The following is a 24,789-nucleotide window of genomic DNA, read 5'->3' as shown; positions in this document are numbered from 1 at the left end:
AGAGCCGGGGAGAAACGTTTCATCAGTATCTAGCAGCAGAGGACAGGATGCTGCTCAGCATCCTACAGGTTGGACCACACACCAGAGATCTACAAGCCAGAACATCCATGCTGCTCAGGGGGAAAAGTGTTGTACAACACCAGTTAATCTGTGCAAGAGCTTAGGGCTTAGTTAAGGGGTTTTGGTTTTGGTGTATAACCCCAAATAAAAAACTTTAAGTACACTACCCATGTTTCCATGTGACCACGGCTCATAATAATTGAAGTCAATAAGAAAAAAGTAAGGCAGACAATTACTCATTTAAGTTTCTACATGTCATCTGCAGGCCTTAATCTGTCAAGATAATAAGCATACTATGCACACAGGTCTAATGACACAGATGAAACAGTAACTTAAACATTCCAGCAGAGTACAGTGGGATCACATGGGGTCTTCCATGCCATGCTGAAAAGATACACAAAATAAAAGTGTTTCCATTGAATTGAATCTCTGACAAGCAGGAGAGAAACAGAGAGAAGGACGGGAGTGGGAACACGTGTCAAACGCTCATCTCCCTGGTGCCACAGGCCTGACTGTGAGGGCTGTAGTGTGCTCTGGGGGATCAGGAAGGGATGCAGCCCAGAGGAAAACATAGTCAATTCAGAAAGCAATCACGTTAGACAGTAGCCTCAGGGGTTAGACTGGAGGCGGGAAAACAATAGCCAGGCTGCAGGAGACACTGATGGCAAAAGAACCAACTGGACCCAGCAAGGACAAAGTTCAGTAGGGCCTGGTAGCTAGATTTATGAAGTGTGAAGAGACTTAAGGATACATGTTTTTTCTTTAATTTTTAGTGACACTACTGATAGATCATTACATATAAAAGCAGCAGAAGTTGACTTGGGGAAATAAAGAAAAAAGACAAGTTCAGTTTGAGTTAAAAATTAGAAATGCCAATGTGAAAACTAGCTGGGCTATTGGGTAGGTAAGAGGTATTTAAATGTGTACTTCCTGGGATGTTCTGGTTAGATTTGGTAGTCACCAGCTTTTGAGACAGGAGAAAAACCAAGACAGTCAGTGAGCCCAGACATTACTTACTGCAGGACTGATGCCAAGTGCCATTTAGAGAACAAAAGAACATGTGCTCTTGGAGGGGATAGAAGGGGGGAACTTTATCAGACAGGTGATTTTATTTACAAATAAGTTATTATGTGAAATGATGCATGCATAGAGAAACTCAGGCAAGTTCACAAGACTGCACAGCCAGGGTGAAGAGGCACCCTGTGAACTTGGCTGTCTACTGGGAACAGAAAACCAAGTGACCTTAGAGTACAGAACAGAAAAGTAAAGGCCACTGGTAACAGGGTGTTTCTTACTCGCGGTAACAGTCGGTGTTTCTTACTCGCTGTAGGAAGGAACATCTAATGCAAAACAAGAGTGTGTAGTGGAGAACGCAGGAGATACAAAGAGACTGAAAGTTTTGCTGGACCTCACAGCCAGAGCCAGAGTTAAGAATACACCTTGAAGTCCCTTGAGAGTGCTCTCCAACTCCATAGTCAGCCAGGTACTTAACCTGCCTTTAAGACAACAGTGTGACAACCTCACCTGCCTTGGATTTCCCACTTACCAGCTTTTACAACCTAAGCTGATGCATAGCTGCAGTCTTAAGTTACATACTCTTCCACATCCCTGACCCAAGTAACGCACATGTGTCATTTGCTGAAAGAGGAGGAAATATAGAAGTTGAAAGTCACTTCCTAAAATCTATCATAAAGGCCAAAAGCAACCACTTAGGGTTATCAGCTGATAAACAATGATGTTTGTTGTCTGGGCCAGCATCTGTTTTCTGGAAAATGTCCAGTCGTTCCTCTTTGTGTCTGAATAAAGACACATTTCCTTCCTCCTTTTGTCTGTAAATGAGCACTGAGGCTGGTCCCACATCTTGGTGAGGGTTAATAGTGCAGGCATGAATGTGGGTTCACTACACCTCATTCTTTTGCTATGCGAGGACGTTCTATTGCTGAGTTGTATGGCAGTTTCAGTTTTCTTAGGAACCTGCGCATCAATTTCCACATATGGTTATCACAGTTTATATTCACCAGCCAGGCGTTGGTGGCACATGCCTTTAATCCCAGCACTCGGGAGGCAGAGGCAGGTGGATCTCTGTGAGATCGAGGCCAGCCTGGTCTACAAAGCGAGTTCCAGGACAGCCGTCAAGACAATACAGAGAAACCCTGTCTCGAAAAAAACAAACAAAAAAACAGTTTATATTCATACACGTAAGTGAATGATGGTTCATCTTTTCTCAAGTCGGTGTTAGCACTAGCTGTCATTCCTACTCTTGATGATGACCATTTGATTGGGATATAATATAATGTAGGTTTAGTTTGCATTTTCCGGTGGCTAAGGATGCTTAACGTTTTTCATATATTCATTGGTTTTTATAGCCTTTTAGCTCTTTGACAGTTTCATTTATACATACACTGAATTTTAGTCATTTCACACACACCTTCTTATCTCATCCTTACTCATTCCTTGCAGAGGACAACTTCTGGCTACATTTTAGCTCTTCTTTTGAGAACTGTCTACTCAGTTCATTTCTTCTCAGAATGAACTTGGAAGTGTCCATTCAGTTTCTAGTTTAGGGAAAGTTAGAGGGACAGTGGTGTCAGATCTTCACAGGTCTGATGCAATTCAGTGGGAATCTGCAGGTCTTCAAGTTGCTTTGTTGGGAGACTATGACAGCGTCAATATTGCTGATTGTTATGGACTTTTTAAAGTAGTTTATATTCTTTTTACTTAATTTCAGTAAGTTATATGCATCTACAAATTATTAATTTCTTCTAGATTATTCTTCATTTTGGATTTTCAGAGTTCTCTAATGATGCTTTGCATTTCATCAATACCACTGCTTCTTTGTTGACTTTTTTCTAGATGATCTATCTATTGATGAAAGATTATTGTTTCAGGACCAATTATTTGAATTTTATGTCCCTAAGTATTTGCTATGAAGCCAGAAGTCCCAAGTGTTGGTGCACATGTGTTTACAAGTGTTGTATCTTTGCAGGGAGTGTCTTTTTATTGATGTGCTGTGGCCTCCTTCACCTCTCCTCATTTTGACTTGAAGTATATTACATCAGAAAGAGCACTGGGTCAGTGTACTTGACACACTGATTGCCATGCTTTGATTTTCCATGTTGTCTGTGCTTCTGACAGGGAAGAGGGTTTCTGGGATACAAACTATAATAATGTTGTTTGGAGACAGTCTCCTGTAGTCCAGACTGGCCTTGAACTCCCTATGTAACTGAAGATGGCCTTAGATACTGTCTACACTTCCTGAGGGCTAAGTGATAGGAACTGTACAATATTACAATGGAAAGAGTGATGAAATTTGGATCAAGCTAGACTCCTAGGGTGTGAGAAGGGTATTATGAGGGAGAAAACTGGGAGGTGGAGAGTGTCTAATCGCACATTTAGATCCAGCACTAGTCTACATCTGACTCATAAGCCCCATTCATGCAGAATAAACTAAATCTGTCTTGCCAATACTATTTTAAGAAGTGAACTATTAAGTATAATCTCAGGCCCTGGGAGATGACAGCAAAAGGACTAGCAGCTGCAGGCTATCTTAGATACACAGAAAACGCAAAGCCAGCCTGGGCTACATGAGATCATCTGTTAACAGGAAAATAAGTGAATAAATGTGGGCATGGCAGTGAATATGACCACATTAATTTCATATTAAGGCAAAATCAGCAATACCCCTATAAGAAATATTTTAAAATTACAAGTTTACACAATACAGTACTCACAAGGGCCAGGATATATTCAAAATTAATATAAATAGAAAAACCTGTTAGGGAATATTATTTTACGGTGTGTTACTTTTGTTTATGCTGCGTTTGTCTAACTCTGTGACGCTGTGCCTGTCTAACACACCTGATGGGCTAATGAAGAGCTGAGCGGCAGAGTGAGGCAGGAGAGGCAGGACAGAGAGAGGTGGGGCTGGCTGGCAGAGAGGATGAATATGAGAGGAACCTGGGAGAAGAGGATCTGAGGATCGGGGAAGACACAGGGAGGAGGAGGACTTTAGGGGCTAGCCACTCAGCTACGCAGTCAGACATGGAAAAGGACGAGAGGAAAGGTCTGTAGAAATAGAAAAAAATAAAAGCCCCAAGGCCAAAGATAGATGTGATAATTTAAGAAAAGCTGGCAAAAAACAACTCAAGCTAACGCTGGGCATTCATAAGTAAAAATAAGCATCCCGTGTGTGATTCATGTGGGAGCCTCATGGTGGGCCCCCAAAGAGTCCCCAAAGCTAAAAGAGTAAAGTACCACACAGCAACCTAGGAAATTTTATGAAGCCTCAAGAAAACACATGACCTGAAATGACCCAGATTCCAAAATTATGAGGAAATATCCTCTGTAAAGTAAAACAAAAAATAATAACAATAATGATGATGATATTTTCGGTAGGTAGTAAAGCTATAAAAACTAAATAAAAATTTTAAACAAAAAATTGTATTATCTGAACTTTAAAATGGACTTGACAGCTTTAATAGAAAAGATCTACAAAACAGGCGAAAGTCAATGATCAATGATGAATTCAACAGAATCCATCTGGAGAAGAGAAAAAGAAAACTAGCAAATGACTAGACTTCTGAAGCAGGTGTAGAAGGTCTATGCTGGTAACTAGAGTCCCATAAGAAGACAGAGGAGGAGACATACATCTGTTTAGAGGAGAAAAGAAGCCCACATTCCCCCAAATCATTAAAAGCATAAATGTATAGATTTGGAAAAAACAGTCATCCCAAATAGAGTAATTATGAAGAGAAATCTGAGTAGCTATATCAAAGCCAAACCACTGAAAATCAAAGATACAGAGAAAAGCTTGAAAACGGTGCATGCTGAGGGAGGAGGAAGGTATCATGAGTGTGGGAACCTCTGGCAAAGGCTGGTGACATCTCACTGGATATCAGGCAGGACGGGTAAATAACAGTGTATTTAAGGAGCTAACAGAAAACAAAGCCCTAATTTTAGAAGAAACATTCTTCAAGACTGAAACTACAATAAAGGTACTCTGGGGGAAAGAAAGAGGAAGTTTGTTGCTCTAAGAGTCATACCTGTGTCCCAACAGGTTTCAAGTCAACTGCAGACTGCTCCCAGGCTGCCAGCAGGGCCTCAGGTATTCCTTCCCACTCTGCTCCCTAGAGGGTTCTGGTGGAGCCCCCTGTGGCCCTGCAGAGCCTGGGCAGCAAGCAGTGGAACATGTCCCCAGTCTAGCCTTCGATTGTCATTCCAGCTGGACAAAGACACCCCAGCTGAAGCCAGACGTGGCTATAAAAGCGATTATATCATCCTCTAACCAACAACAAAAAAGAGTGAATGTTAGGTGTTCAGCCAAGGACCAAGGGCTAACTGCAGTGTCTATAAGTACACCGATGCTGAATGCAGTGTCTATAAGTACACCGATGCTGACTGCAGTGTCTATAAGTACACCGATGCTGAATGCAGTGTCTATAAGTACACCGATGCTGACTGCAGTGTCTATAAGTACACCGATGCTGACTGCAGTGTCTATAAGTACACCGATGCTGACTGCAGTGTCTATAAGTACACCGATGCTGAATGCAGTGTCTATAAGTATACCGATGCTGACTGCAGTGTCTATAAGTACACCGATGCTGACTGCAGTGTCTATAAGTACACCGATGCTAAATGCAGTGTCTATAAGTACACCGATGCTGACTGCAGTGTCTATAAGTACACCGATGCTGACTGCAGTGTCTATAAGTACACCGATGCTGACTGCAGTGTCTATAAGTACACCGATGCTGAATGCAGTGTCTATAAGTACACCGATGCTGACTGCAGTGTCTATAAGTACACCGATGCTGACTGCAGTGTCTATAAGTACACCGATGCTGAATGCAGTGTCTATAAGTACACCGATGCTGAATGCAGTGTCTATAAGTACACCGATGCTGACTGCAGTGTCTATAAGTACACCGATGCTGACTGCAGTGTCTATAAGTACACCGATGCTGACTGCAGTGTCTATAAGTACACCGATGCTGACTGCAGTGTCTATAAGTACACCGAGGCTAACTGCAGTGTCTATAAGTACACCGATGCTGACTGCAGTGTCTATAAGTACACCGATGCTGACTGCAGTGTCTATAAGTACACCGATGCTGACTGCAGTGTCTATAAGTACATCGATGCTGACTGCAGTGTCTATAAGTACACCGATGCTGAAGCTGACTACCAGGCTCTCTTAGCATTCCTCAGTGTGGACATGTAGAGTGTCCTCCTGGCTGACACACCCTTCTCCTGCCCCAAACTTCTCCAGCCCAGGTACTGGTCTGCGCCTTCACTTCCCCCAGCGTCTCCGACCCCTATATAACCCGCCATTTTGGTACATAGTCCATTTTGTTCTCCTGAATTCTTTGCCTCCTGGCCTCCTCTTCCCCTCCCATGGCCCGGCTCAGTCTGGTGGTCATGTCCACTCTGGACTCTTCCGCTGCCTCTGGCTGTTTCTCTCTCAACTACAATAAACCTTCTCCTCCACCATTAAATAAAAAAGTGATAAAGTACAAATTGGTATACAAGGAAACTGAAGTCTTCAAGAACAAATGCACAGTATAGCTAAATGTAAAAATATTTCTCATTAAAACATTTTTAGCCAGGTAGTGGTGGGTGGCACTTGCTTTTAATCCCAGCAGTTAGAAGGCAGAAGCAAGTGGATCTCTGTGAGTTCAAGGACAGTATGGTCTACAGAGCAAGTTTCAGGAGAGCCAAGGCTACACAGAGATTAAAATTAGTATCATGCACACATAGTTCATTTATATAACACATATTCCAAGTTAGAAAAGCTACATTTAAGTCCACTTCTGCACCTATTCAAAACACAACACACAGAGACATGTAAAATACTCGGTAGAAAACAGGAGTAATTAAATGTCAAAGAACAAGCAGCATGCAAACTTGTTTGTTGACACCAGGTAAAGTAGAAGTCAGTAAAATAAATATGACAACATCAAAATCCTGGAAATAAAAAATAAATATATATACATATGCATATACACACACATATATATATACACACATACACACACACACACACACACACATATATATATATATATATATATATAGAGAGAGAGAGAGAGAGAGAGACAGCTTTTAAATAATTCATAGACTGAAGGAAGAAACCACAAAATGAAATTTCAAAATACTTGAAGCAGAATGAAGATAAAAGTAATGGAAACTGTGGTGCTTCAATAGAAGATGTACAAGTTTAAATGTGTATTTTGGCTGTTTCAGGGTCTAACCACCACTAATACAAGGACTTAAAACCAAAACCAAAACAAAATAAAAAACTAAAACAAATCAAATCCCTGAGAAACAAGTCAAAGACAGTAAGTTGAGGGTTTGGAAGATGGGTCCCTTGGTCATATACATGCCACACAGGGTGAGGACCTGAGTTTGGATCTCTAGTATCCATGAAAGGCTCCTATGGGAATGGGGCCTGGTACAGCAGGTACTCTGGGATTCATTGGTCAGCCAGTCCAGCCAATGGATGAACTCTCGGTTCAGGGAGAGTGTCTGCCTTTAAAACTAAGGTAGAGACACTGGGGAGACAGCTCACTGGTTCAGAACACTGGCTGCTCTTCCAGAGGACCTCAATTTGATTCCCAGCACCCACATGGCCACTCACAACTGTCTGTTACTCTAGTTCTAGGGGATCTCACAACCTCTTCTGGGTTCCACCAGCACCACATGGTTTTTTTGGTAATTTAAATATCAACAAAGTCAACAAAACCATGACCAGATAATATTAAAAAAGAAAACCTATCAACAATATAAAATTGAAAGAGAGGCTGTCACCAAGAGTCTAACAATATTAAAGGATAGCAAGTGACTCAGGAAAGTCTAACTGACAAGTTAGATGACTTAGATGAAAAGAATAATACCTGGGAAGTCATAGTTCAAAACTCATTTACCTACTAAACAGATAATGCAGCCATAAACTTTCCTACAAAGAAAAGTAGAGCTCAGATGGATTCAGTAATAAAATTTACCATTGGAGGAAAAAGGTCTGCAATGTAAAAGCCTTTTAAAAATTTACTGACACCAGTATTAAGTTGATAAACGAATAAAGTAGTGATGAAGAAAATTATATACCAAGACCCTTTGTGGATAGAGAAATAAGCACTTAACAAAAATCAAACCAAACCCTGGAGCACATTACAAGGGTAATACATCATGTTCTGCATGAGATTTAGAGTAAATTACTGTAATGTACTTTATTAACAGAATAAAGGGACAAAACTTCACTTTAATTCAATTGTTTAAGACTACCTAAACAATTCAACTGATTATTTGAAGGTCCCAGTAAATTAGGAATGAATGAAAATTTGTTTAATTTGGCAAAGTTCATCTATGAAAAACTGTAAAGTAGTATCACTATATTACAAACCTTATAGTGCTTACTACATTAAAATAATAAAATAAATTAATTATTTTAGGTCAGGAACAGTTATTGGAGCCCAGTTCTATTCAGCATTTGACTTATGTCATAACCAGAGAAGAGGGTGTGGAAAACAACATAATTACCAAACAGGAATTCTCTTTAGTTTAAATAACTAACAGAAACCTTCATAGCTGGGCTAGGCTTCCACTGAGGACAATGAAGAAGGGTGACAGAAAGCCTTGGGGACTGCCAGGGTATCAAAGATAGGCACGGATAAATAATTACCCAAGGAAACAAAAGGAGATCATGTTACATTCCATATGCTCTCTACAAACTAAGGAAGTCTGTTATACATTTTAAAAGGGCTTTCCTAAAATAGCTACGATTATAAAAATATCAGAGCCTCAGCAATCTGGAATATTCTCTTAGAGAACATCAAACCCACACAATAAAAGAGATGTGAGGCATTGCCATATATAAATCCAGCAACATAGTCACTATCTGCAATGAGACAAACTCACCAAAAATGGATCAGAATAACTGTGCCAACGTGATTAAATGCCACTTATCCTCATGCTTGTTAGGATGCAATGACTGTGTTTATTAAAAATGTTAGCTAGCTCTCATGAGAGATATAGGGCAGAAATGATGATCCTCTGTCCCCTTCTGGCATCCAAGAATTGCAGAACCTTCAGGTTTGTTATTCTGGTCCAATCTTCCAATATGATAATCAATAATTTTAGCAACTTTTACTAAAATCAAGTCTCCTGCTATGGCAGCTTCTGTGTTTAGTGGATAAGCACACTGGGGAAGAGGAGGACATGGAATGTGCACGTGTCTCTGCTCTTGTCCTCGACACGTCACACCTCTGCACACAGCACACGCCATGCCACTGCTGCCTGTGTGGCCCCAGCCACAGAACCTACGGACTATATCTGGTTTCTACATTTCCCCTTTCCTTGAAGATTTGTGACACACTCTCCCGAGTTCTTTCTTTCTTCAATTCTTCTTTGAATGCATTTGTCCTGTGTTTATTTGTAGACTCTTTCTTCATGATCTAAATCCAATGTAACAGTTTACATTTGTTATCACATGGGTATATTGTAGCATTTTATAAATCTTGGAACTAAGGCAAGGAGAGTGAATTAATCTGACCAAGATTATAGCTGGTTAGACAGCTGAGATGGGACGAACAGGTTGTCTGGTTTCAGAATCTGTTAATAGGGCCTCACGTAGTAATGATAAGGTAATGAGTGAGTCAGGGTAGCACAGTCCAATGGTGAGTGTCTTCTGGACCACTAAGATCTGTGCTTATTAGGCTTATGACCGTGAGAGCTTGCTGTTCATAATACAAAATGGAAACAAGACTACATAGCATGAAGGTTACTGTACTGTTCTGGCAAGCAGTGATGATGAATGAAAGGTATCTATTACATCATAGGAACGTCTAATTTGGTTGATGTTTAACGTTTTATAATGTAAGTACTTAAGCCTCTGAATCTTACACAAAAATTAACGTTTATTGAACTTCTTAAAAGCGAGGCATGGTGACACATGCCTTTGATCTTAGCGCTGGGAGGCACAGCTCAGGGAGTTCAAACCCAGCCTGATCTACACAGTGATTCCCAGGCCAGTCAGGGCTACACTATTTCAAAACAAAAACAAGCAAACCAACCCTAACTTCCTCAGTATTAGAAAAGAGGTATTTTCCCTTGGCATGTGTGAAAATGAGAATATACCCTAACTTTACATTTTCCTGCAGAAGTAGGATTTTGAAACGTTGGCCTTTCTGACATCTGGGATTGGTTCTGGGTTGTGGGGTGACTGTCCTTTACATTACAAAATGCTTAGGAGATGGTCTTCATTCACTAGATTGTTGTAGAATCCCACCCTGACTTACAGCAACCCAAATGTCTACAGCATTGTCAGACAGCGCTTAGGGACAAGCCAACTGGTGAAGAAACACTGCGCTGGTATGTCACTAGGAACTGCTGCAAGATAACAGGACACACTACAAAACTCCTCTGAATATGCAAGTGTCTACAAGATAACAGGGCATACTACAAAACTCCTCCGTATATGCAAGTGTCTGAAGTCAGACACAGTCCACAGAGTGAGAGAGCACAATTTTAAATTCTGGAAAGTGCAAACATGTATGAATCTCTTCTGCAGAATAATTAACAATATGTTACTTTGGGTATATACAGGTCATACTGAATTATTCTGAAATTATCTTCTACTAAGCCAAATAACTTTAGGACTGCTTCAATAGCTATAAAGCCAAAGATTAAATCTAATTACCTTTAGGGCTGAGGTTACAGTTTGCTCAGCTGCTGACGGGAATGAGCTCTGACCAGCAACCACCTAGAACAGAGTTTGATGCAGTTACAATTTTGCTTAAGTCATTTATTTTTGTAAACACTAATTCTTACCATAATATGACAAACTTCCCAGAAGATACATTAAAATATTATCATTACTTTATAATAATACTAATATCTCATACTTGCTTTAAAAATGAGTTCATTGAAAATTTTTAGTACAAAGCAAACAGACATTTCACAGTGGAATCATTAAAAATTCAATTTTACTGATAAGATAAAGATCAGAAGAATCCCATATTTACTTATTTCTTTAAAAACATTCCACTTTTCTTTAGACTGACTATTGTTTTCACAATATTTAAAGTATAAAATTCAGATGTCTGAATTTCTACAAATCGATACAAATATCAATTAGGCCACTGAAATCACGCTGACTAGAACCACACTAATGTCCCCTGGTGCAACAGAAAAATGACAAAAGAAAGTGGGTTGTGTACCCTTAAACATATCTTGTCATTTTTAAGTTTCTGACACCTACCAGGTAATTCTTCAGAATATGTTTCATTAATGTATAAAATACATGTTTAAGAAGTACAAACCAATGAAAGAATTTTTAAAAATTACCCCCAAATAAGAGCTAATGAAAATTAATGCTAAAGACCACGTTATGAGGAGAACAAAGATCACATTTGAGTTTTGTTGTTGTGGCCGGCCCCTTTCTCTCCTTTTGTTTCTTGAATGGGTCTTGCTATGTAGCTCACACTGGCCTACCCACACCTCCCGCCCCACGCTTCTGCCCTAGCCTCTCAAGTGCTGTGGTTATAGGCAATGCACCACCAAACCTGGCTTAGAGGTTCAGCACCCTTTGGGTCTCCTAAATATTTCTTTATGCAATAAAGATAAAGGTTACCTTTGCTACTGCTTGGTACAGCTTAAACAGGGAGTTCACCACTCCTACATTTCTCTTCTGTCCTTCAGTGAGAGGCCCAATCACCTGGCTTGCATCTCCTTGAGTACAGAGCTATAAAAGTCAACATACAAAGACATACCAAGATGAAAAACTGTACCTCTTATTGCTTCTTTTAACCAGGAAGAAGTGTGTATCCTGATGACAAAGTATGAAGAATTCAGATTATGCTAAACAGAACTTTGGACTTGAGGAACCAGAAATCTCCATAGAGATAACACCTCAGTGCTAACTCAATTGGCCTTCTGAAGATGTCTCTTTTCAGATCCATGGCTGACAGGCTCTTGGGGCGTGTGTCTCTGACACACCATCACAGTAACCTCAAAAGCACTGGCAACTGACACTCAAGTCATATTGTTAAAAGCAAGGAAGAACCTTGTACATATTTCACAACCATCTTAATACTCCATGGAAACAAGAGGTGGAAAGAGGTAGTCATCATCTTATTTTTCAGTGTTTTAGAGAGAAATTGCCCATGATTATTTTGTGTGGGAGAGCGGTAAAAAGTAATACTAAGAACTTCCCCTTCCTGATCTTTACTTCTAAATACAGTTTTAAGGGAAGGATATATATAGACTACCTTATTAAACTCATCTCTATCAGCTGCAAGGAACAAAACCCATGTGTCATCCATTGACATGCTGATCCCATCATAACCTAATTCTCTGTAACATTATTATCTAAAGGCAAACCTGACCAGGACATAACTGGCACAAGTCTCAAGATATGGAAACCAGGCTTTTAGGAGATAGATCTGAAAGCGTCTTTCTGCTGTTCTATAATCCAAATTAACTACCAGAAAGGCGATGGCTACCTTTTCTTTCTCCTTTCTTTTGATATTCATATGTATGTGTGTGTGTATATATATATATATGTGTGTGTGTGTGTGTGTATACATATATATATATCAATCAAAACTAAATTAACCCCTACTTTTTCAATTTATATTTGTAATAAAGTAGAATTTCAAAAAGCTTTAGCAATTCTAACTTTTATACAGGCAATACTACTTTATTAAAGTTCTCACCCATCATACAAGTTATGAAGTCAACCTAGGACCTCTAAGACCTCTTGACATCAGGTTAAAGAACTCATTTACTTTTACTTACAGCAAGGGCAGATTCTAACTTGAAATCAAATAATGTTCTAAAACATTTCTACTTAAAGTATGTAAAATAGAAAAAAATCTTCTTTTCCTATGGTAACTATGTCAAAAACAATTGGCATTCAGAAGAGTCCACAAATCCAACTTAACCTACACTGTGGAAAACTAACCCAATCTGAAACATCAGTCTTGCAGGAGAGGGCTCAGCATGTGTGTGTGTGTGTGTGTGTGTGTGTGTGTGTGTGTGTGTGTGTGTGTTTGTGTGCAGGTGTGAATCTCACTATAATGGGCATTTACGTCACAAGCTTCAGGGCACACAGTACATGCTTGTAGTCACAGCTTTCAAAGATGCTAAGGCATGGGAATTCAAGGCCAACAGAACTTGTTTGAAGAAACAAAAGTTATGTCCTGGACCAGTACAATGTTTAAAATTGAGATTACAGAGAGATCACTGCTAGAAAGCAGGAACTCCTTTCATTAAGGGAGGGCTGGGCATGTTATGACGTTTGTAGATACAGAAGCTGACTTGACATCCACTAGGAAACTATACAGAATAATACAGACTCACATGCTGGCAAGGGGCTGGAAAAAATGAGTGCTCACAATAGCTCTCGGAGGCACAGAATAGAGTAATCACTTTGGATTAGTAGTTCCTCAAAAGGGAATTCAAATTTAACTATGTAACCTCGTAATTCACTCAGATGTATGCACACAATCACATGTTCATTGGAATATCATTCATAAGTAAAAATAATCAAATATCAACCAACTTAGAAATAAGATAAAAATGCAGACAATCAACATTATTTGGCAATAGAAACTGAACATAGTTCTAATACATGGTTTCTCATGGAGGAATCCTGAAAACATTTTAAGTAGAAGAAGCTAGTCATAATAGGTCATATAATAAATGATTATATTTCTGTGAGACACCTAGGATAGGGAAATCCACAGTAATGAAAGACTATTATTTGCACTGAGTGAGGGACAAATGGGCATAAGCACTCTTATGGGGTAAATCTGGGTGTGAATACATGACCAATATGGACACCGGAATTGCTGAGTCAGGTGCCCTAAAGCGCATCTTTTAAAAATGCCCTATGAATGCCACCGTGTCCTCTCTTGGCCTCTCTGGATTGTTCCTTCACAGCTTGACTTCTCTTCACTGCTTCTATTCTCCTTTCAATTTTCTTGTATCTCAGCAAATGCTATGCCCTACTATGAGCATTCTGGGCTAGCAACCCAGAATTCTCCATGCTTCCTTTGTCACCAACTCCCTCATACCAGATCCTATGCCTTTGCTTTAGATCTTAGTATCTATCTAAAATTATTCATTTCACATGGACATGTGTGTGCCTGAGACTCTGTATGTGCACCATCTGCAAGCATGAGCCCATGACATGAGGAGAGGGCACCACATCCTCTGGAACTGGAGTTAGGAATGAATGGTGGTGAGTCATATGGCAGTAAATAGGAAGCAAGCCTGGGTTCTCTGTGAGAGCAGCAGTACTGCTAACCACTAAAACCACTCTCCAACCCTCTCAATTCTTTTCTACTTAGTAGTTTCCTTCCTCCTGTCCTTCACTGTCGTCCCCTCCCTTCCTTCCCCTCCCTTTCCCTTCTCTTATTTCCTCTTTTCACTCGCCTTGACTCTGTAGCCCTGGCTGGCCTAGAACCTACTGCTTATCACAGACTGGCTTTCACAATTGCTGCAGACCTCCTGCTTCAGCCTCCACCTGAGCCTGAGTGTTGAGATTATGCTCAACATGAACCACCATATCTGACAATAACAGTATTTCAAATTAGATTTAGACTCAACCAAAAATCCCTCAAAAACTTAAAATTAGTGGCAATATTACCATACTGTTGGAATTTACAAAGCTTTATTGTTTAATATTGAACATAAAAAATTATAGTATTTCACATGGGTTAGCTCCCTAGTTGTCACTAGTTTTGTGCAGAATGTCACAGAGAAATGCTTTATACACATCTAGTCAATGACTCGAGAGCTACTAGAGTCATGGTTGCTATTTCAAATCAGTTATTGGAAATGACTAACCTGTAAGATATTCAACATAATAAAATGAGAAACATATACATGGGCAATCATACTATGTATGAAGAAATGGTGGAAACCAAAAGAATTGTATTTAACTTTCAGACATCTGTCTCTCACACACAGATCCACAAACAAATCTAAAAGCTAAACAAATCCTTGCATAACAAAATAATTCCTAGGTACAAGAAAGAAATAATATTCCTTCTTAATTTAACTATGAAAAATATGTTTCTGAGATACTATATATTGAGATTATATCTCTGTGGTAGGAGCAGTCCATGAATTCTGGATCTGGGAAACTGAGAGCCCAGATCTGTACAGAAAAATACAGAGCTAAAGAATGCTGCATCTCCTATTAGTTTGTGAATGAAATAGCAGGAGCTCCCCAAGCACCTGAATCAGAATGAAAACTGGCCATCAAGGGAAGGCTTGCTCATAGTTTCCATACAGAAAATGGATGAAAATTATCTGTAGAGGGCACTAAAGGTGACTCAGAAAAATGTCTAAAAACAACAATTACTAGAAAATGCATTATACATTCCAAATTATAAAAGAACAATTTTCTTCCTAAATTTCATGGAAATACCAAATTAGTGCTCTACATACTCATGCTCTCCATTAATGCTATGGGTTTTTCTTTTCCTTTCTTTTTTTTTTTTTTTTTTTGGTTTTTCAAGACAGGGTTTCTCAGTGTAGCCCTGGCTGTCCTGGAACTTGCTCTGTAGACCAGGCTGGCCTCAAAACGACAGAGGTCGACCTACCTCTGCCTCCCAAATACTGGGAATAAAGGTTCCTATCACACCTGTAAACTAGGCAATAGTGACATACACCTAAATCATTTTTATTATAACTTTTATTATCATCTAAAAACTATCTTTTTAGACTTCAAAATATTTTCTTAGATACACAATTTAAGCTTTTATGTCTCTCAACCTTATACATTTTATACCATTTTTGTGAATTTCTTTTTTGAATTTGGAAACAAAGAAAAGTGTAACTATAACCACCTTACCTTCAACTCCATCAGAGACCCAAGAAATATAATATTACCTGAGTAAACAGGAAATGCAGACCAAGCCACTTTCCAAAACTATAGAAATGACAGAAACAGCTAGGTGTCTGGACTGTCACTTGAGATTTCTCGGTAATTAGGCATCCATATTCAGTCTACATGCCTTGAATATGTGACAGACTTTTATGTGAAGCAGGGCTTTTTCTAGGATTTAATGTATATGGGTGTTTTGCCTGTCATGTTATATTGTGAGCAGCATGTGGGTGCTGGGAATTGAACTCAGACTCCTGGAAGAACAGCCAATGCATTTAGCTTCTAAGATCTCTCTAGCCTTGAAACAGGAATTTTTAAAGGACTGTCCTACCCTGTCTTGGCAAAGATTGGCAGTCACTTTATTTGTGTCCTGCTTCTCCAGTTTGGACAGCATACTGTCAGAAGTCAAGGCAAGGGCAGTTTCTTGCCCAAATGGTGACAATGAAAGCAAACCCCACTGGAGGTTCTTCAATGCCCATCATCCCTTCTGATGAAATTGATGCTGTCAGGAGCAAATAAGTCTCACTGTCATGAAAATCCTTAGGTTATTAAACATCTTAAATGCCATACTCTGTAGGCCTCTGAAGTGTTTGAAGACTATCTCTCTATCTAAAATATTCTCTGTTTAACCTTGAAAATATACCTAACATGACTACAAGTTTAATTATATATGGCTAACTACTAACCTGATTTTTAAATTATATATTACATTTTTAAACAACAATAGAAACATATATACAGTAAAACAAAAAATAAGCTTAAATTTGTATCAATATGCAAAAATCTATACCAATCTAAAATACTTGCGACTAATGGTTGTTCAAATGTAGACTCAATAATTCACTCTTTTATCCCATCATTTCTATACTATATCCCCACTTTTTCCCTTCAGAAAGAGATCCCTGAATCTGATCTCCTTTGTTCTGCTTTTTTCTTGAGTACAACTGACAACGACTTGTAACCAATCCCCCTAAATGATGACAGACGTCCATAACCCACTGAATGGTCAAAAACACCCACCCCACCTCTTGGGAATATGGGCATGTGTTCCCTAAACAGCTTCCTATTGTCTAGAGGCAATGGCATCCTTGGGGGGCCTGAGAAAATTAGGATAATGGTCAAGTCCTGGGATAGCGAGTCATAACATTTGTTGTCCAGCCCCTGAGCAATGGGAAAGGGCAAAGCTTATTTGTAGTCCTGGATAGAAGAGTCTGAGGCTGGACCATGTCAGCCAGCAGCCTTGAAGTGTTTTGGATGCAGAACTCTGAGGTACTGCAACAGGGGCACTCTGAGCAATGGATCACTTGGACTATTTGTCTTTTTTTGTGTCTGATTCTTTTTTTCTGAAAACATACAAGCTTTTAAAGGTAACAAATATATCTGCATTAACACAAATATGGAAAGTACAGCAAGCACATGCCAGCTAATGATGATTTTTTGTTTTATGTTTCAGCAGGTAAAAGGCATCTGTTAACTTCTTTATAAGTCTGTTTGGACTGCATAACCAAATCTCTATCCATGCCATATGAAAGGATGGCATGTAACAATAAATCATGAGGACACTGAAGCTCACAAGATTTATCATGTCTCGTCCAGTCTCAGGATTGTTCCCATGTCAAAGGATCAGCTTATATTATCATCTGTTTTGTAGTTATTTAGATTTATTTTTTGTCTTTAGTCAAGATTTTCAGGGGGACTTCCCTGAACAAACATGATCTCTACTAACCTTGAAGGAATCCATAGCCATTCGTTTCCTGTAGAATAAGTATAACCTCTTCCCTAATATAATACTTTTTTGACTTTCATTTTAAAGTTTGACTTTCATTTAAAGTTAAGGCATTCCTAAGGTATCCAGGTTGGTTTAATTCAGCAGTCCCTCTTACAATTCCATGTCTCTCAACAGTTGTCATTCACTCATCAACATTAAAAAAGTTTAAAGTCAACAGTGTACCATACAGGATCCAGACTCCCTGTGCACTTTTCACCTTGACATGGCTCACTTTTTATATTTCTTTGAAGATTTTATTTGATTATTTATAAACTATTCACTTTTTTCTATAACTGTCTATACTCATTTTCTTTTCTTGTCTAGGTTTACACACATTTTTAACACACTGTAACCTGTTCAAAGTGTTCCCTGACTGTGAGACACAAATTCTAACTTCTATGTCAGCCACCACAGGCCTCAGCTTAGCACACGGTGGCTCGCTCCTCTGCATGCAAGCCTGGGCCTACCTGAGAGACTGCAGGACTAGAAAGTCACATCTGGCTCTTGGTCCTGAACGTTACTTAGCTGTCTCAGGCTCTAAGTTTGGGTATTTGAGCCCCACACTGGACACCATGTCCAGGCATCTTTCTCTGTCCTGCCAGCTAGCTCCCAAATAATGACCAGAAACTTATTACCAAAGTGCAGCCTATAGCTTCGGCTTGTCCCACTAGTTAGTTGATGGAAGTTTCTGTGCCATGCAGTCCTGCGGTAGTCCCAAATAAACACACAGTGGTGGCTTACATTAATTATAAATTGTTTGGCTGATAGCTCAGGCTTCTTATTGAACAGCTCTCTTTTAACTATTAGCCCATTTCTATTAATCTATGTATCTACACATGGTGCTGGCTTACTGGAGAATACCCAGGCATCCTATCTTCCTGGTAGCAACACGGCATCTTACACGAGACACACACTCTGTTCCTCTTCCCAGCATTCTCCTAGTCTGGTAGCCACGCCTACACTTCTTGCCTGGCTACACTCTGCCTGTCCACTGGCCAAAACAGTTTTATTCATCAATAAGATAAACATTCATAGCATGCAGAAGGACATCCCCCATCACTATTGTTTTTTTTTATTTTGTTTTGTTTTTTGAGACAGAGTTTCTCTGTAGTTTTGGAGCACATCCTGGAACTCGCTCTGTAGATTAGGCTGGTCTAACTCACAGAGATCCACCTGCCTCTGCCTCTGCCTCTGCACCACCACCTCCCGACCCCACTAGTCCTTATAACTTAAACTAACCTGTTTATATTAATCTACTTTCGTCTGTCTTCCATATTTCACCCTGTTTCCTCTCCAATTTCTCTGGCACCTCTCGTGAGCCTAGATTCATCTCTTTTTCTCCCTCTGCCCTGAAGTTCTGGCTAACCTCTTCCTGCCTAGTTATTGGCCATTAGGCTCTTTAGTAAACCAATCAAAAGGTACCTTGGCAAAGACACATTTTCACACTGTACAAAAAGATTATTCCACTATACTCTAACATGATTTCTGTTCTATTTTGAGAGTCATAGCAAAGTAAATCCTACATAAAAAGTTAAATTTACTATTACTGATGAGCTTTTAATATGATCTTCAGATTATCTAGTCTACCTCTCATGTATACAAAAGGCATCAGGACCAAAATTGTGGCCCCCTCTTGTCCTCTTAGCAGGACTCCAGAAAGTAACCATGTCTTCTGACTCACCAGACAAAAATCTATGAAAAAACCCTAGTCTATATCCTGTCTGCATTTTTCAACAGATGGCACAATAACCCAAATGCAGTCAGTGGTTCACTCCCCTTGCTCTACCCAATAAATTCCCTGCCTCGAGGCTACTTCAGGTCATTTTTCTCTCTCCCCCCATGTCAGAGGGACAGAAGGCCTGAGCTAATACAGTTAACTCATTAGACAATAAAACCGTGGCTTTCAGCATCAGAATGGGTCTTTTGGTGATTTCGGGGTTCAGAATTTGGGCACAACAGGGTAACTCTAGCCAAGCAAATAAAAGACTTGTATGACAAAAGTTTTAAGACACTTAAGAAATTCAAGAATATAACAGAAAATGGAAAGATCTCCCATGGTCATGGATTAATAGGAATAATACAGTAAAAATGGCCTTCGCACCAAAAACAATCTACAGATTCAAGGCAATCCCCATAAAAATTGCAACACAATTCTTCACAGATCTTGAAAAGGTAATTTTCAGCTTTATATGGGAAGACATATACAGACAAAACCTAGGATAGCTAAAACACAATCCGTGTCACAAGGAAACTTGTTTCCAAAGTCTTACTGTGTTTAAATGTATAAAAATAACCCCCTTGGTGTCAAACTCCTTAAGTGTGGCCCAGCACCTCAGCTGGATCATTTTGCTGCTGGCCATGATGCTTGCAAGGACCCTGCATCACTGGACAAACTTGAGGGCTACACATAGAAGAGCTGAAATAGATACAATCTTATCACCCTCTACAAAACTAAACTGATAGCACAAACACTAAAAGAGATTGCATGAAACTGAAAATAGCACAGCAAAAGTTGCTGTCATTTGGACAAAGCAGCAGCCTACAGAATAAGAAAAGATTTTTACCAACTGCACACTCAATAGATGGCTAATATGCAAAATATAAATAACTAAAAAATTCTGGACCAAGAAAACAAAGAATCCAATATAAAAATGGCATACTGATCTAAACAGAGTTCTCAAAAGAGGAAACTCAAAAGGCTAAAAGTCATCAGGGAAATATAAACCTACACTACTTTGAGATTCCATGTTAACACCCGTCAGAAGAGCTAAGATCAATAAAACAAAAGACAACTCATACTGGTACTGATGTGAAGTAAGGGGGATACTTATGCACTGCTGGTGAGAGTATAAGCTTGTACAGTCACTATGGAAATCAGAGTGGCAGTTCCTCAGAAAGCTGGGAGTCCATCTACATCATGATCCAGCTTTATGACTCTTGGACATATACACCAGGGCCATTCCATCCCACTACAGACACACTTGTTCAGTCATGAGCACTCCTGACGGCTGTTCATGATAGCCAGACTTGAACACGACCTAGACGCCCTCAGCAGAAGACTGAACAAATAAAATTCAGCACATTTCACAATGGAGTATTATTCAACTGTAAAAAATTATGACTTCATGAAATTTGCAGGCAAATGGACGGAACTAGAGAAAATATCCTGAATGAAGTAATCTAGACCCAGAAAGATGAATACAGTATTGAAGGGCCCAGACCCTCACCCAGCCCCCTGCTTTGGCAGCCATGACAGGCTGCATAAAAGACCCAGAAAGATGCAGGCCCCTGACTCAGCAGCAAGTGCTGAGCTCTTGACCTTGCCTGACCTCGCCCTAATCACTAGGAAGCCAGATGCCCTCCATGTGGTAAGGAACCAAGAACAAGTTTGCTGGCAGCTTGCCCTGGGATGGCCTCCAGACACAGCAACCTTCCTGCAACTGCATCTGACCAATCAACTCAGGACAGGGTGCCCAAGCCTGGAGGTGCACCAATCCTGAGACTGTTGCTATGCAACTAGTGGACCCTCAGACACGCCCCTTACTCTACCCCAATATATGCCCTGCCCCACTGCTGCTTGAAGCCCTCCTACTTCACACCTGTGTTGGATGGATGGGGTAACTTGTAAAATTAAAGACTCTGCTTTTGCATTGGATCGGGGTCTGCTGGTGATTTTGGGGTTCAGAGTTTGGGCACAACAGCATGTATTCACTTATATGTGGCTATTAGCCATTAAATAAATGATAAATCAGTGATAAGCAGGGACAATCTCTACAGAGAAGATAGATACAGAGGAAGGGACACATGGGTCTCTCTGGCAGGGGGAAATAGATTTTATGGGTGGCCTGGGGTAGAGGGGCAGGACTGGGAAGATCCAGGTGAGGGAAGGGATTTGGGGAAAAGACGGAACTGGGGGTCATTTGAGGGGTGGTATGGAAACTTAGTGCAGTGGAAGCTTCCTAAAATATCTGAAAGTGATCCTAAGGACATATTAATCATGAGGGAGACAGAGTCCCAACTGGCCATCTCTTGTCCCCAAATGAAGCTTCCAGTACTGGGACTGGGTTTCAACCAATTGACTTGTTGGCTAATGGGTTCCAAAGAAAATCCCCAAACAATCCAGGATGTTGACAATAAAAAGGTTGCTCTGTACAGACTGACAGCAAGGCCCCATTACTGAAGACAGCACCCACATACTCCCTGAACATGGAAGCTGACCTAGTGCCTACACAGAATCTTCATCCCACACTGTATCGTCTTAGGTACCGGAAGGACAACTGCAGTCTATCTAAAGAGAAATGTAAATGCCAACCCAAGCACAAAACCTTTGATCTGCAATCTGTCCTGCCTGCAAAATATACCCAGGCAATGGTGGCACAAAGCTTGTAACCAACCAGTGTCTGATTTGACTTGAGGCCCACTCCAGGAAATCACGAAATTCCTAGGTAGATGGATGGGATTAGGAAAAAAAAAATCATCCTGAGTGGTGTAACTTAGACCCAGAAAGACAAATATGGTATGTACTCGTTTATATGTAGGTTTTAGCTGTTAAATTAAATAATCAGGCTACAATATGTATAACTACAGAGGTTAGGTAGAAAGTAAGGGACTAGGGGGGAGGGATGGACATTGTTAGGAAAAGAAAATAGAAAAGTTTGGTGCTAGCTGGGCGGTGGTGGCGCATGCCTTTAATCCCAGCACTTGGGAGGCAGAGGCAGGTGGATCTCTGTGAGTTTGAGGCTGGGCTGGACCGACAGCCTCCAAAACAATACAGAGAAACCCTGTCTCGTAAAAACTTAAAAAAAAAAAGTTTGGTGCTGCAATGGGAAGATCAAAATCAAATAGGGAGGGTAGAGCAAGGGAGGCAATGTGGGGAGGGATAGCTAAATTAAGGGCCATTTGAGGTGTTGTATGGAAACCTAATACAATAGGAGTTTTCAATATTTCAATATATATTGAAATATTTATATACATATATATATTTATATATATAAAGTGGTCTAAATTAAATCACCAAACCGTGGGGAAACAAAGCCCCCAACTAGACATCTCTTGCCACCAAATGAAGCTTCTACTACAGGGAATGGGTTACATCACATGAGTTGTTGGTCAAAGGGGCCCTATGGGAAGCCCCAAACAACCCTGGCTACTGTCAAGGCTATTGGTGGCTCTTCACAAACTGACAGTAAGGCCCCAATGCTGAAGATACCACTGACATAACTCACTGACCATGGAGAAGTTAAGCTGTTACCTAGTTAAAGCTTCCACTCTTACAAACTAGTATCCATGGTGCTAGAAGGTTCTCTGCATGTTACCAAAGGATAAAAATAAACACAAGCCCAGCTACAAACCCTTCAATTTACAAGAGTCACCTGTCTCCAAGATACTGGCACAAAGCTTGTAGAAGTATGCTGTGGGATTTCAATCCATTTAGCCAATGGGGCAGCAAGTCCTAGGGTGTGGCCTTGTCTGCTACATGACAACTTATAAACGGAAGGAAAAGGGTCTCTCACTCTCCTGCTGGAGCGCTCTCTTCGGTGGCTGAACCAGAGTGGGCTGCTTGCTCTTCACCCCCCCACCCTCCGCAAACCCCTCCTACCCTGGAGAGAACACTGGGTGAAGGTGGCTGGGACAGCGGAGGCTTCTAACCCTGAATTCTATATCAGTGTTTACCCTATGTGATAACTAAACAAATTCTTGAAAACCTTTACTAGACTCTGTGAACTTCACATTACAGGAGTAACCAGACAATATCTAATCTGGGTTAAGGCCACTCCATGGGAACCTATACCCAATGTTGCTTGGGGAGGGTGGGGGGGGTGAGCAAGAACCTGAGACTAGATATGTCATGGACCTAGGAGGAAACCAAATACTACTGTTCTGCTAAAGGAATGTAGCAATAACATGACTCCAAACAACATTCCTTTATACTCATAGATCCATACCTTGTTCAGCCAATCAGAGAAGCTTCCTCTTTCCACACACAGGAGTAAATACAGAGACACACAATGGGACAATGAGCAGAGTGAAAAACTTTGGAACACTCAGTCCTAAATGGGCTGTCCCTGCCAAATGCCTGCAAGGCTCAGAGAACAACAGCAAACAGGAGACAGGGAGAGGGTGGCAGCCAGAGTGGACGGAGCTCACACAGGAAACAAGGCCTCCCATACACAGCGAGGGGTGGGCTGCATGCCCAGTGGCCAACGGCCAACACGCAAGGGATTCAACAGCATCTTTGGAGGTGCTGTCTTTAAAGTTCACTCAGAACTTTTTCCCTCTACCTTTGCACATATCATGGCTTCCCGTTTGTCATCATTACAGGTTTTCTTTCAAAGTGAATGAATATCAGTCTCCAAGTCACTTACAAAGTTATTCATGAAATGAAGTATATATTCACAAAGTTTAAAACAACACACTAGAACTACTGACCTCATACAAAGCTGCTGCTCTGCACTAAGATGGAGACATTCCACTAAACGTCACTCTGTCTACAACTTAGTTACATGTCCATTTCACAGTTCACAACATTTGACATTTACATGTAATAGTTTTAGTGCTAGAAAATACCCAATAATCCATCTCTTAAAATCAATCTTATTAATAGATATGCTTATAATTTTCTTAATTATAATAATTTACAATCTTGAGAGTATAAAACTCTATAGCAGTTCCTTATCATAACACTTTAATTTCTTTTCAATATACAGAGGATAGAGAAAAACATTCATTCAAACTTTATTATACAGACCAGTGATTTTTTTCCTATTTCATAATATATAAACAAATTTCGAGCACATTAACATTAACTATTTTCAATAAAAATGATAATATACACACCTAAATGAATGTACAGGTGTGAGTTTTGCTTTCATTTGTTGGTTTAGTAGTGCTGGGAATCAAATTGGGGCCTGGCTCTTGTTTGTTTGTTTTTGGATACCAGGTCTCTTTATATAGCCCTGGATGTCCTGGAACTCTCTATATAGACCCGGCTGGCCTCAAACTCACAGAGGTCTGTATCTGCTTCCCAAGTGCTGTTATAAAAGAGTGTGCCACCAAGTCAGGCTTT

The 24,789-nt window shown here is 40.2% G+C and overlaps 1 protein-coding gene across 1 annotated transcript in view; it reads right to left on the bottom strand.

Moving 5' to 3' along the window:
• The window catches only part of Cog5 (component of oligomeric golgi complex 5), a 277,239-nt gene that overhangs the window by 30,978 nt on the left and 221,472 nt on the right, over window positions 1-24,789 (bottom strand). The window contains exons 15-16 of the mRNA XM_005076235.4: window positions 11,690-11,800; window positions 10,757-10,819 (exon numbers count right to left, since the gene is read on the bottom strand). Coding sequence (XP_005076292.1) covers window positions 10,757-10,819; window positions 11,690-11,800 — 174 coding nt within the window. The remainder of the gene's footprint in view (window positions 1-10,756; window positions 10,820-11,689; window positions 11,801-24,789) is intronic.

This window comes from Mesocricetus auratus, unplaced genomic scaffold (assembly GCF_017639785.1).
Source record: "Mesocricetus auratus isolate SY011 unplaced genomic scaffold, BCM_Maur_2.0 Super-Scaffold_15014, whole genome shotgun sequence".
NCBI lineage: Eukaryota > Metazoa > Chordata > Mammalia > Rodentia > Cricetidae > Mesocricetus > Mesocricetus auratus.
Note: the sequence above shows the minus strand (reverse complement) of the source record. Positions and strands in the feature narration are given on the sequence as shown.